The sequence below is a fragment of the Manis pentadactyla genome, chromosome 5 (assembly GCF_030020395.1).
Source record: "Manis pentadactyla isolate mManPen7 chromosome 5, mManPen7.hap1, whole genome shotgun sequence".
In the NCBI taxonomy this organism is placed as follows: Eukaryota; Metazoa; Chordata; class Mammalia; order Pholidota; family Manidae; genus Manis; species Manis pentadactyla.
The window spans coordinates 32,649,068-32,662,634 of record NC_080023.1 but is presented as its reverse complement, the minus strand read 5'-3'; the positions used below and the strand labels follow the sequence as shown (position 1 = coordinate 32,662,634).

General features: G+C 38.0%; 1 protein-coding gene across 2 annotated transcripts in view; it reads left to right on the top strand.

Annotated features, from left to right (window-relative positions):
- The window catches only part of RFC1 (replication factor C subunit 1), a 103,893-nt gene that overhangs the window by 84,799 nt on the left and 5,527 nt on the right, over window positions 1-13,567 (top strand). For both annotated transcript variants that reach the window (XM_036908494.2, XM_057502157.1), the window contains exons 15-22: window positions 6,668-6,782; window positions 8,022-8,113; window positions 8,298-8,435; window positions 8,560-8,655; window positions 8,771-8,869; window positions 10,207-10,361; window positions 10,489-10,606; window positions 12,043-12,188. In XM_036908494.2, the coding sequence (XP_036764389.2) occupies window positions 6,668-6,782; window positions 8,022-8,113; window positions 8,298-8,435; window positions 8,560-8,655; window positions 8,771-8,869; window positions 10,207-10,361; window positions 10,489-10,606; window positions 12,043-12,188 (959 nt within the window). The remainder of the gene's footprint in view (window positions 1-6,667; window positions 6,783-8,021; window positions 8,114-8,297; window positions 8,436-8,559; window positions 8,656-8,770; window positions 8,870-10,206; window positions 10,362-10,488; window positions 10,607-12,042; window positions 12,189-13,567) is intronic.

Here is a 13,567-nt window from a genome sequence, read left to right as displayed (position 1 = left end):
TTACATGAACAACATTATGGTTACTAGACTCCCCCTATTATCAAGTCCCCACCACATACCCCATTACAGTCACTGTCCATCAGCATAGTAAGGTGCTATAGATTCACTACTTGTCTTCTCTGTGTTGTACAGCCCTCCCCGTGCCCCCTGCTACATTATATGTGCTAATCGTAATGCCCCTTTTTCCCCTTAGCCCTCCCATCCCACTCATCCTTCCCAGTCCCTTTCCCTTTGGTAACTATTAGTCCATTCTTGGGTTCTGTGAGTCTGCTGCTGTTTTGTTCCTTCAATTTTTTCTTTGTTCTTATACTCCACAGATGAGTGAAATCATTTGATACTTGTCTTTCTCCACCTGGCTTATTTCACTGAGCATAATACCCTCTAGCTCCATCCATGTTGTTGCAAATGGTAGGATTTGTTTTCTTCTTAAGGCTGAATAATATTCCATTGTGTATATGTACCACATCTTCTTTATCCATTCATCTACTGATGGACACTTAGGTTGCTTCCATTTCTTGGCTATTGTAAATAGTGCTGCGATAAACATAGGGGTGCATATGTCTTGCTCAAACTGGGCTGCTGCATTCTTAGGGTAAATTCCTAGGAGTGGAATTCCTGGGTCAAATGGTATTTCTATTTTGAGTTTTTTGAGGAACCTCCATACTGCTTTCCACAATGGTTGAACTAATTTACATTCCCACCAGCAGTGTAGGAGGGTTCTCCTTTCTCCACATCCTTGCCAACATTTGTCGTTTGTCTTTTGGATGTTGGCCATCCTAACTGGTGTGAAGTGATATCTCATTGTGATTTTAATTTGCATTTCTCTGATGATTAACAATGTGGAGGATCTTTTCACGTGCCTGTTGGCCATTTGAATTTCTTCTTTGGAGAAATGTCTGTTCAGCTCCTCTGCCCGTTTTTTAACTGGATTATTTGCTTTTTGTTTGTTGAGGTGCGTGAGCTCTTTATATAATTTAGATGTTAACCCCTTATCAGATATGTCATATATGAATAGATTCTCCTGTACTGTAGGATGTCTTTTTGTTCTACTGATGTTGTCCTTTGCTGTACAGAAGCTTTTTAGTTCGATATAGTCCCACTTGTTCATTTTTGCTTTTGTTTCCCATGCCCGGGGAGATATGTTCATGAAGAAGTTGCTCATGTTTATGTCCAAGAAATTTTTACCTGTTTTTTTTCCTAAGAGTTTTATGGTTTCATGACTTACATTCAGGTCTTTGATCCATTTTGAGTTTAACTTTTGTGTATGGTGCTAGACAGTGATCCAGTTTCATTCTCTTACATATAGCTGTCCAATTTTGCCAACACCAGTTGTTGAAGAGGCTCTCATTTCTGCAGTGTATATCCATGGCTCCTTTATCGCATATTAATTGACCATATACACTTGGGTTTATATCTGGGCTCTTCAGTCTGTTCCATTGGTCTATGGGTCACTTCTTGTGCTGGTACCAAATTGTCTTGATTACTGTGGCTTTGTAGTAGAGCTTGAAGTCAGGGAGCATAATTCCCCCTGCTTTATTCCTCCTTTTCAGGTTTGCTTTGGCTAGTTGGGGTCTTTTGTGGTTCCATATGAATTTTAGAACTATTTGCTCTAGTTCATTGAAGAATGCTGTTGGTATTTTGATAGGGATTGCATTGACTCTGTAGATTGCTTTGGGCAGGATGACGATTTTGACAATATTAATTCTTCCTATCCATGAACACAGATGTGTTTCCACTTATTGGTATCTTCTTTAATTTCTCTCATGAGTGTCTTGTAGTTTTCAGAGTATAGGTCTTTCACTTCCTTGGTATTGTTTTTGATGCAACTGTGAATGGAATTGTTTTCCTGATTTCTCTTTCTGCTAGTTCATCGTTAGTGTATAGGAATGCAACACATTTTTATGTATTAATTTTGTATTCTGCAACTTTGCTGAATTCAGATATTAAATCTAGTAGTTTTGGAGTGGATTCTTTAGGGTTTTTTATATACAATATCATGTCATCTGCAAACAGGGACAGTTTGACTTCCTTACCAATCTGAATGCCTTTTATTTCTTTGTGTTGTCTGATTGCCATGGCTTGGACCTCCAGAACTATGTTGAAAAAAAGTGGGGAGAGTGGGCATTCTTGTCTTGTTCCCGATCTTAAAAGTTTTCAGCTTCTAGCTATTAAGTATAACGTTGGCTGTGGGTTTGTCATATATGGCCTTTATTATGTTGAGGTACTTGCCCTCTTTACCCATTTTGTTGAGAGTTTTTATCATGAATGGATGTTGAATTTTGTCAAATGCTTTTTCAGCATCTATGGAGATAATCTTGTGGTTTTTGTCCTTCTTTTTGTTGATGTGGTGGATGATGTTGATGGATTTTCAAGTGTATCATCCTTGCATCACTGGGATGAATCCCACTTGATCATGTAGGATGATCTTTTTGATGTATTTTTGAATTTGGTTTGCTAATATTTTGTTGAGTATTTTTGCATGTATGTTCATCAGAGATATTGGTCTGTAATTTTCTTTTTTTGTGGTGTCTTTGCCTGGTTTTGGTATTAGAGTGATGTTGGCCTCATAGAATGAGTTTGGGAGTATTCCCTCCTCTTCTACTATTTGGAAAACTTTAAGGAGGATGGGTATTAGGTCTTCACTAAATGTTTGATAAAACTCAGTAGTGAAACCATCTGGTCCAGGAGTTTTGTTCTTAGGTAGTTTTTTGATTATCAATTCAATTTTGTTGCTGCTAATTTGTCTGTTCAGATTTTCTGTTTCTTCCTGGGTCAGCTTGGAAGGTTGTATTTTTCTAGAAAGTTGTCAATTTCTTCTCGGCTATCCAGTTTGTTAGCATATACATTTTCATAGTATTCTCTCATAATTCTTTGTATTTTCCATAGTGATTTTTCCTTTCTCATTTCTGATTCTGCTTATGTGTGTAGACTCTCTTTTTTTCTTTATAAGTCTGGCTAGGGGTTTATCTATTTTGTTTATTTTCTCAAAGAACCAGCTCCTGCTTTCATTGATTCTTTCTATTGTTTTATTCTTCTCAATTTTATTTATTTATGCTCTAATCTTTATTATGTTCCTCCTTCTACTGACTTTGGGCCTCATTTGTTCTTCCTTTTCTAGTTTTGTTAATTGTGAGTTTAGACAGTTCATATGGGATTGTTCTTCTTTCCTGAGGTAAGCCTGTATTGCAATATACTTTCCTCTTAGCACAGCCTTCAGTGCTTCCCACAGATTTTGCAGTGTTGAATTGTTGTCATTTGTCTCCATATGTTGCTTTATCTCTGTTTTTATTTGGTCATTGATCCATTGATTATTTAGGAGCATGTTATTAAGCCTCCGTGTGTTTGTGGGCTTTTTCATTTTCTTTGTGTAATTTTCAGTTTCATACCTTTGTGATCTGAGAAGCTGTTTGGTACAATTTCAATCTTTTTGAATTTACTGAGGCTCTTTTTGTGGCCTAGTATATGCTCTATTCTTGAAATATTCTTGAAAAGAATGTGTATCCTGCTATTTTTGGGTGGAGTGTTCTGTAGATATCTGTTAGGTCCATCTGTTCTAATATGTTGTTCAGTGATTCTGTCTCTTTACTTGTTTTCTGTCTGGTTGATCTGTCCTTTGGAGTGAGTGGTGTGTTGAAGTCTCCTAAAATGAATGCATTGCATTCTATTTTTCCCTTTAATTCTGTTAGCATTTGTTTCTTATATGTAGTTGATCCTGTGTTGGGTGCATAGATATTTATAATAATTATATCCTCTTGTTGGACTGACCTCTTTATCATTATATAATGTCCTTCTTTGTCTCTTGTTACTTTGTTTTGAAATCTAATTTGTCTGATACAAGTGTTGCAACTCCCACTTTTTTCTCCATATTAGTTGCATGAAATATCTTTTTCCATCCCTTTACTTTCAATCTGTATATGTCTTTGGGTTTGAAGTGAGTCTCTTGTAGGCAGCATATAGATGGGTCTTGTTTTTTAATCCATTCAGTGACTATATCTTTTGATTGGTGCATTCAGACCATTTACATTTAGGCTGATTATTGATAGGCATGTACTTATTGCCACTGCAGGTTTTAGATTCGTGGTTACCAAAGGTTCAAGGGTAATTCCCTTACTATCTAACAGTCTAATTTAACTCAGTTTGTATGCTATTACAAACACAACCTAAAGATTCTTTTTTTTTATTTTTCTCTTTTTTCTTCTTCCTCTGTTCTTTATATGTTTAGTATCATATTCTGTACTCTTTGTCTATCCCTTGATTGACTTTGTGGGTAGTGATTTGATTTTGCATCTGCTTAGTAATTAATTGTTCTCCTTTGTTGTAGTTTTATTTCCCCTGGTGACATCTATTTAGCCTTAAGAATGCTTTCATCTATAGGAGTCCTTCCAAAATGCATTGTAGAGGTGTTTTGTGGGAGGTAGATTCTCTCAGTTTTTGCTAATCTGAAAATTGTTTAAACCCTCCTTCAAATTTAAATGATAAGCTTGCCGGGTAGAGTATTCTTGGTTTGAGGCCCTTCTGCTTCATTGCATTAAATATATCATGCCATTCTCTCTGGCCTGTAAGGTTTCTGTTGAGAAATCTGATGATAGCTTGATGGGTTTTCCTTTGTATGTGATCTGTTTTCTCTCTCTAGCTGCTTTTAAAAGTCTGTCTTTATCCTTGATCTTTGCCATTTTACTCATTATGTGTCTTGGTGTTGTCTTCCTTGGGTCCATTGTGTTGGTAGATCTGTGCATCTTCATGGCTTGAGAGACTTATCTACTTCCCCAGATTGGGGAAGTTTTCAGCAATTACCTCCTCAGTAACACTTTTTATCCCTTTTTCTCTGTCTTCTTCTTCTGGTACCCCTATAATGCGGATATTATTCTGTTTGATTGGTCACACAGTTCTCTCAATATTCTTTCATTCTTAGAGATTCATTTTTCTCTCTGTGCCTCAGCTTCTTTGTATTCTTCTTCTCTAATTTCTATTCCATTTACCCTCTCTTCTACTACATCTAATCTGCTTTTAAATCCCTCCATTGTATGTTTCATTTCAGATACGGAATTTCTTAATGATTGAATCTCTGTCTTAAATTTGTTCCTGCGTTCTTGAATATTTTTCTGTAACTCCATGAGCATGTTTATGATTTTTATGTTAAATTCTCTTTCAGGAAGGTTGGTGAGTTCAGTTTCATTTGGCCCTTTTTCTGGGGTTTGTGAGATTTTGGTCTGAACCAGGCTCCTTTGGCATTTCATAATTCTATGTGGTGCCCTCTAGTGCCCAGACGCTCTATTCTTTGGAGCTGCTCATCCCCTAGAGTGAGGTTGGGGGTCATAGGGGAGTGGCGCCGGGGGGAGGAAAGAGCTGTTTCCTAATTCCCCGCTGCAGTGCCTGTCTCCAGTATCAGGGCCAGTGGGCCAAGCACACAGGTGTAAGCCTTTGTGCTTGTCGTCTCTAGCTGTTGTAGGTGGGGTCTCCCTCTGGCTGGCCTGATGCCAGCGCAGTGACTGCTGGTTTGCTGACAGGCTGGGAGGAAGGCGCAGCAGGCTGCATGTCACAGTGAGCCTTGGAGCTGAGTAGGCAGCCAGGGAGATGGAGCACCTAAAGCTCCTCAAAGTGTCCAACCTGCTGGGAAGAGTGCGCCAAGACAACCCTGTCCACCTATCCCTTCTCCTGCATAGCAAGCTCAGTGAAAACCCCACCCCTTCAACAGCCCTCTCACTGCTAGGAAGCCTCTCAGACCACCTGCCTTTCCTTTTTCCCAGAGTGGCCGGATGTGGATCCCCGTCCTCCACAAACGGCCAGAATCTCAGTCTGTCAAGCACTCCGCCTGTCCCCACTCCCCAATCCCACTAACCTCCAGAGCACCACACAATGTAGGTTTGTGCTCCGAAGCAGACCTCTAGGGCTGGGTGTTCAGCAGTCTTAGGTTTCCACCCGCTCCCTGCTCCATTTCTCTTCCTCCCACCAGTGAGCTTAGGTGGGGGAAGGGTTTGGGTCCTGCCAGATCAAGGCTTTTGTACTTTACCCTGTTTCATGAGATCTGCTCTCTTTATGAGGTCTGTATGCAGTCTGGTGCAGCCTTCTTTCCTGTCGCTGTTTTAGAGCTAGTTGTATTGACTGTGCTTTCATACTATATGTGGTTTTGGGAGGAATTCTCTGCCTCACCTCTCACACCACCATCTTGAATCTCCCCAGAATAACTTGATTTTTCATGATTTGAGAGGAAGATAGTATATTGGGATAGTTTCATGAAGAGTGATTTAATTTTATAATTGATTTTGAAGAGTCAAGAATTTCTTTTAGTTTCTTGTAATTCTATATCTGATACTGAAATCATGGGGTGATTCTATTTAATTCTTCATAGGACTTTAAGAAGCAAACTTAGTAAAATTGTCTCAGATACATTCTTCCAGATGAGTGATTTATCAGCTAAGGTTTTAAGGCCAAACTTGTTTGTGTTTATGTGTGTGTGGTATGTTTATATCTGATATTTAAAAAATTTTCTTAATATTGTGAGGTAAAAGTAATCTCATTATCTGTTAGTATCATAACTTTGTCTTTTTTTTTACCTGTGGTTCCTTCTATGAGTTTTCTATCCTCTTTCTTCCTCAGTTGCCTTGCTTTTTTTGAGAGAGTTGGTAATTTGCATTGTGATAGTAATGGTTTCCAATATTTTGATTAGGAATTGGGATATAGTTACGTGGAACTGAATGCAAGTGATACTCGGAGTAAAAACAGCTTAAAGGAGATAGTTGCTGAATCACTAAATAATACCAGCATCAAGGGCTTTTATTCAGGTATGTGGGTTTTTGAACTTCTTTTTTTTGATTATATGAGAAAACAAGTTCATTTCAATGTTCAGTAACCAGTATTGGACATTTCTATGTGCCAGGCACCCTGCTAAATCCTGGAACTGATGAAGGAATGAGAAAGCCCTCTAACAGAACTCTTACAGGACAATGGTTACTTTTTTCTTTAGGTCTTAAGAGTTTTCTGAGAATGTGATAAAAATGTATACAATAACATTCTTAAGCATTTTGCATATCATTTTAGAGGATTCACAGATGAATCCTATGAAGAGGTGAAATAAATAACTAATAGAGTGATAGGTGAGATAATGAGGCCTATAGATGGAGAAGTGATTCTGTTTGGGGCACTGGGGGAAGCTTTACTAATAAAAGGATGATTTGTTTGAAGGGCCTTGAAGAGTAAGAGAGAGAATCATTTGTGGGTGGAAGAGGTTAATCAATACAGTGATATGAAGGCTAAGGTAGTGGAGGAGAGAAAAAAGGTGCAGCATGAAAGTGCCTCTGTGTCCCAGGCCCTCGCGGCCTGGCATGGCTAGAGTTTGTGGGGAAAACAGGACACCCAAATTACAGACTAAATAGTGCATGTTTAGAACCTATGGTATGTTGCCTGGTTACCAGACTTCTTAGTACTTTCAGTGGTAGAAAATTGTTAAAAAGAATTTGCTTAGGAAACATTGCTCTTAGACATGGCTCATGGCAGTGTAAATTGATACAGCTCTGGAGAGCAATCTGTCAGTATTTTTCAAAGTGAAATTAAATAAATATTCCCTTACCCCAGAAGTTCCAATTCCTGGAATTTACAATTGTTATACTGTGTATACATCATATTTTATCAACATATAGTGATTACTTATACATGTCTAAAATGGAATTTTAAACAGCCAAAAAAAAATGAGGTGTTTTATGTCTCCTGACAATGTACATGTCACCAAAATATACTTAGTGATAAAACCATGTTGTATATTTTTATGCAGTTTAAAATATATATAGAATATCTCTTAGAGCATATACATGAGAGTATTCATTCTTGGCCTCTGGAGAGGGAAACTGGATACCCTAGGTGGCAAAGGTGGGAAGGAGAATTTTTCACTATATACTTGTACCTTTTGGGTTTTATACCAACCTATATTATCAGTTTAAAATGGTTACATTAAAAAAATAATAAAACAGCAGTTTGAACAATTGTTATTTTGTTCTTATCCCATCCCATTGCTTTTCAATGGCCAGGTGGAGCAGCCCATTCAGTAAGCATGAAACACGCTCTCATCATGGATGAAGTAGATGGCATGGCAGGCAATGAGGACAGGGGAGGAATTCAGGTAATGAAAGCACTCTAGTTTTGCAATTTTACTGTTGATTTTTAGTTTAAAAAAAACATTTAAAGAATTATGCTTTGATATTTATGGCCGTTAAAGCATGTTGCTGAAAAGGTTTTTAAAATGCACACATGTGGTATTTTATTGTATTGTTAACTATTTTTGTGTTGCAAATTTGCCTTTTCAGGAATTAATTGGCCTGATAAAACACACAAAAATCCCCATTATCTGTATGTGTAATGATAGAAATCATCCTAAGATTCGTTCTTTGGTTCATTATTGTTTTGATCTTCGTTTTCAAAGGCCTCGAGTTGAACAGATTAAGGTATGATGATTGTAATTGTTTTTCCATTTATTTTGGGATCCATTTTTAAATGTACCTGATAAATATTTTTTAAATATCTTGAGTTAAAAAAAAATCATTGAAGCTTCCGCTTTGTCAATTTCAGGGTGCTATGATGTCTATTGCATTTAAAGAGGGTTTAAAGATCCCACCTCCAGCTTTGAATGAAATAATCTTGGGAGCCAATCAAGATATCAGACAGGTAAATAAAAAGATAAAACAGTTGATGGTTCTTTTGAATTAATGCCTTCAACCTTTTGGAGGGGAACTGGCAGTATCTTCCCATCTTGACTATGTCTTATTTGTGACTCTCCTAGGTATTACACAATCTGAGTATGTGGTGTGCACGCAGTAAGGCACTAACCTATGATCAGGCCAAGGCTGATTCTCATAGAGCCAGAAAGGATATCAAACTGGTAAAATAAATTTCCATTTCTTAGTTACTTTCTCAAGCCAAAGTATTTCTTGTTCTGTTGGTATTAAGTTAATAGTTATTATAGTACTGGACACACCTGTAGAACCTCCAGATACTTAAAAGTGATATAGATAGCTGTCAAAAGTGTTTCTTATTCAAATGAATTTTTCCTCAAGAACTGTCAGTGTATATTGTAAATTTGGAGGAAGGGAAGTTTTAAATTATACTCATGCTTCAGCAGTTATAAAATAAATGGGTTTTCTGGAGTCTCTTTTGTATGGGTTTCATGTTTTGAATGGTGCTGGGACTGTTCAGAATAATCTCTTTCAAATGGTTTCTAGTTAATGACCTCTCTGAAACTAGAGGTCTACATTAATGATCTCTGTTCTAGTTCACCTAGTCATTAGTCAGGATTTATTATTACAGTTAGAATAATGATTAAGTAGTGTTTCCCCCCACCTTTTTTTAATTAGTAAACTTTTTAAGAGCAGTTTTAGGTTCATAGCAAAATGGAAGCAGGTGGTTCAGAGATTTCCCAATATACTGTCTCCATACTTGTACAGCCTCCCCCTGACTATCAACATCTCCCACCAGAGTGGTGTATTTGTAACAATTGATGAACCTACACTGACACATCATTGTCACCCAAAGTCCATAGTTTACATTATGGTCCACTCTTGTGTTGTTCATTCTGTGGGTTTTAACAAATACGTGATGGCATATATCCATCATTGTAGTATCTATCATACAGAATACTTCACTGCCCTGAAAGTCCTCTGTCTGCCTGTTCATCCTTCCCTCCCTCCAACTTCTGGCCACCACTAATATTTCTTTTCCATAGTATCACCTTTTCCTGAATGTCATATAGGTGGAGTCATAGCCTTTTCAGATTGGCATCTTTCAATTAGTAATATGCATTTAAGTTTTCTTCATCTTTTCATGGCTTGATAGTTCATTTCTTTTTAGTGCTGAATAATATTCCAGTGTCTGGATGTACCACAATTTATCCATTCATCTATTGAAGGAGATCTTGATTGCTTCCAAGTTTTGGCAATTATGAATAAAGCTGCTGTAAACATCCATGTGCAGGTTTTTTTATGTGGATATATTTTCAGTTCATTTGGATAAATACCAAGGAGCACAATTGCTGGATGGTATGGTAAGAGTATATTTAGTTTTGTAAGAAACTGCAAATCTGTCTTCCATAGTGACTGCCATTTTGCATTCCTACCAGCAATGAATGAGATTTCCTGTTGTTCTACATCTTTGCCAGCATTTGGTGGTGTCAGTGTTTTGGATATTGGCCATACTACTAGGTGTGCCCCTCTCTCTTTTTAGGGCCCATTTGATGTTGCCCGGAAAGTGTTTGCAACTGGAGAGGAGACTGCTCATATGTCACTTGTGGACAAATTAGATCTCTTTTTTCATGATTATTCAATAGCACCCCTCTTTGTCCAAGAGAACTACATACATGTGAAGCCTATAGCTGCAGGGTGAGTGCTCAGAGCTAGTGAGGGGTAGAATTAGTGCCCTCCTAGATACCTGGAAAGGCCAAATACTTGGGATGGAGGGGTGTGGGGTGTGGACAGTCGTGTGATCCAGTCTGGTTTTTTCCTGTAGGGGTGATGTGAAAAAGCACTTGATGCTTTTAAGCAGAGCAGCAGATAGCATATGTGATGGCGACCTAGTGGACCGTCAGATCAGAAGTAAGCAAAACTGGGGTCTTCTGCCCACACAGGTAAGCACAGGGCTCCTTAAAGTGCAGACTCTACTTTAGTTTAAGAGAGAGAGAGCTAATTTTAGCTCCTGTAATTTGAAATGCCAGGTAAACATTATGGCAGTTTTGGCAAAAATCTGTTACAAATTAAATACTTGACTACTTTTCTATTTCTTAATCTAGCCACATTTTTCAGTCTTTCAAAATGTTTTTATGTAAATGAACATTGGAAATAGGAACATTTGATTTTGGTCATAACTAAGATGTGAATCACAAGGTTCATCTGCTCTGTTTTATCTTAAGAATCCATGTCTTTTTTTGTTAATCTTGCTTTCCCAGATGATTACTAAGTAGCTCTTCCTTGAAGCAATGTAGCCGGAGTAGGTGAGCAGCACTTTTCTCATACATGAATTCTGATTTTCTTCTTCCTTGCTAAAGAGGCAGCTTTATATTGGGTACTTTATTAGGTTGCTACCTTTACTCAAATCAGAGTTTTGCAAACTTTAATTGAGTGTTATTTGTTTTTGAGTTTTGCATATTTATATAATATTACTGGCCTGAGTAATAAGCAAGGGGCTTCTGGAAGGCCTACTCTTTTGTTAATTCTTCCCACACATTGTTTGAAAACAAAAAATAAAAGACTCACTCTGGCTATAAAGACTCCTTTCTCTTATGTCTTAAAAGTGCTCATTTTTTTTCCTAATAATTATACCTCTGAGAATTTATCCTAAAGAAATAATTTTAAACGTAGGAAAAGCTTAATGTACAAAAATATTCCCTAAAGCGTTAGTTCTGATAGCAAAAAGTTGGAGAAAATCTACATGTCCAGCAATAGGAGAATAATTAATTATGGTAAATTCTCTTGAAGGAACATTGTGCAGCCTTTAAAATTAATTATAAAGATTATATAATATGGAAAGGTGCTTATGAAAGAGTATTATTAGAATAAAAGGATACATTTTTTTATAAACTTTAAAAAAGTAAAAAACTGTGGATGTAGGAGATATGCAAGGATACCTTTTAAAAAAACTTCTCTCAAGTGCCAATTTACTTGATTCTCCAGTTACTGCATTTTTTTATGCTTTGGTCAATCCATGCTATCAATAGCTTATGTTAGACAGTCATATTCCTGTCAAAGTCTTTTCTGTGACTGTGGCATCATGAACTAACTGGTATGCTGAGATCAGTTGGTTGAGGACGCTGAGTTGGCAAGACGATCAAGGACCATAACACGTTTTAGAGCAGAGCTTTTACTGTGATCAGTTAGTTCTCTCTGGGAGAAGTCGCCCATACCAGCAGATCAGAGACAGAGGGAAAGGGCCTGACTGCACTGGTGGAATTAGGTACCTGGGACAGTGCTGCTGCTTCATTTCCCAGAGGCTGCTTGGAAGCCAAGAGCTGCTAATGAAGCAACTGTACTGAATTTAAATTGTGGACTGCAACTGATTTTTTTTCAGGCTGTTTATGCCAGTGTTCTTCCTGGAGAGTTAATGAGAGGGTACATGACCCAGTTTCCCAGCTTCCCACGCTGGTTGGGGAAGCACTCATCTTCTGGCAAGTACAATCATATTGTTCAGGACCTAGCACTACATATGAGTCTCAGGTAAGCCGTGTTACTCCTTGCCTGGTATTTATGAATATAGTGTTTTTAGCATTTATCCAATAAGGATAAAATGAGTTAGAAAATTTGTGTTTTAGTTTTGATTTTATTACTAGTTAGATAAATGATCCTGGGTAAGTTCCTTATTTTTTGTGGACCTGAATTTTATTATCTGTTATCACAAAACACTTGTTTCTCATGTAAAAGGATACTTTGGAGAATAAAGCCAGGTGATAGATGTACCATAAATTTAAGATACATTTTAAAACTATATAAATCTGAGGTAGTGCTGTTATTCATTGTTACTGTGACTGTCTATTACTAGTAGTCACAGATAATATGTCTTGGCTTCCAAATAATTTAGTAAGAAAAAAGGGACTATTTAAATAAATGAGCTTGCTTTTACCCATCCAGGTGGTAAACTGATCTAGTCATTTAGGACAGGGGATGTAGTTTAGCATATAACAGGAGGTAGGTACTCAGATGATTGAAAACAAGTGTGCTTGGAGAAGTTGAAGGAAGTATGGAAATTCTTGTTAATTTGCTACAATTTTGTTAAAGTTTAGAAACTTACAAAAGTATGCATGCACACAAATGAACTTCAGGGATTCATTTCTAACTGAAGAACTACTTGAGCAATCTTATTTCCCTTTCTGGTCCCTGGAGGGAATATTAAACACTCATCTATCTTGAACTTTTCAAAGCTGCGTGGAGGTAGTTCTCTGTCACTGTGAGATCTTCCTTCCCACTGTGTGCGCTCTCCCTAGCCTGTGGCCTAGTGTTTGTTCCTTCCCACTGTGTGCGCTCTCCCTAGCCTGTGGCTTAGTGTTTGTTCCTTCCCACTGTGTGCTCTCCCTAGCCTGTGGCCTAGTGTTTGTTCCTTCCCACTGTGTGCGCTCTCCCTAGCCTGTGGCCTAGTGTTTGTTCCTTCCCACTGTGTGCGCTCTCCCTAGCCTGTGGCCTAGTGTTTGTTCCTTCCCACTGTGTGCTCTTCCTAGCCTGTGGCATAGTGTTTATTCTGTTCTGTTTTGTTTTTTGTCACCCTTGTATTTGTTTTCTATTGACGCTGTGACAAATTACCAAAACGTAATGGCTTACAGCAATGCAACTTTATTACCATCTTGAGATGGGAATGTTGTCCTGGATTATGTGGATGGGCTAGTGTAATTATAAGGGTATTTACCAAAAAAAAAGAAAAGGAAGCAGCGGCATCAAACAAGATGCTACACTGCCAGCTTTGAATTTGGAGAAAGGGCCCATGCGCCAAGGGATGGAGGCTGCCTCCAGAAGCTGGAAGGGCTGCTTTCCCCACTGCTTTTGTCATTGCCCAGGCCTTCCTCTCAGCTCTGTTACTGCTCTCTGCCTACTGCTTCTCAAAGATG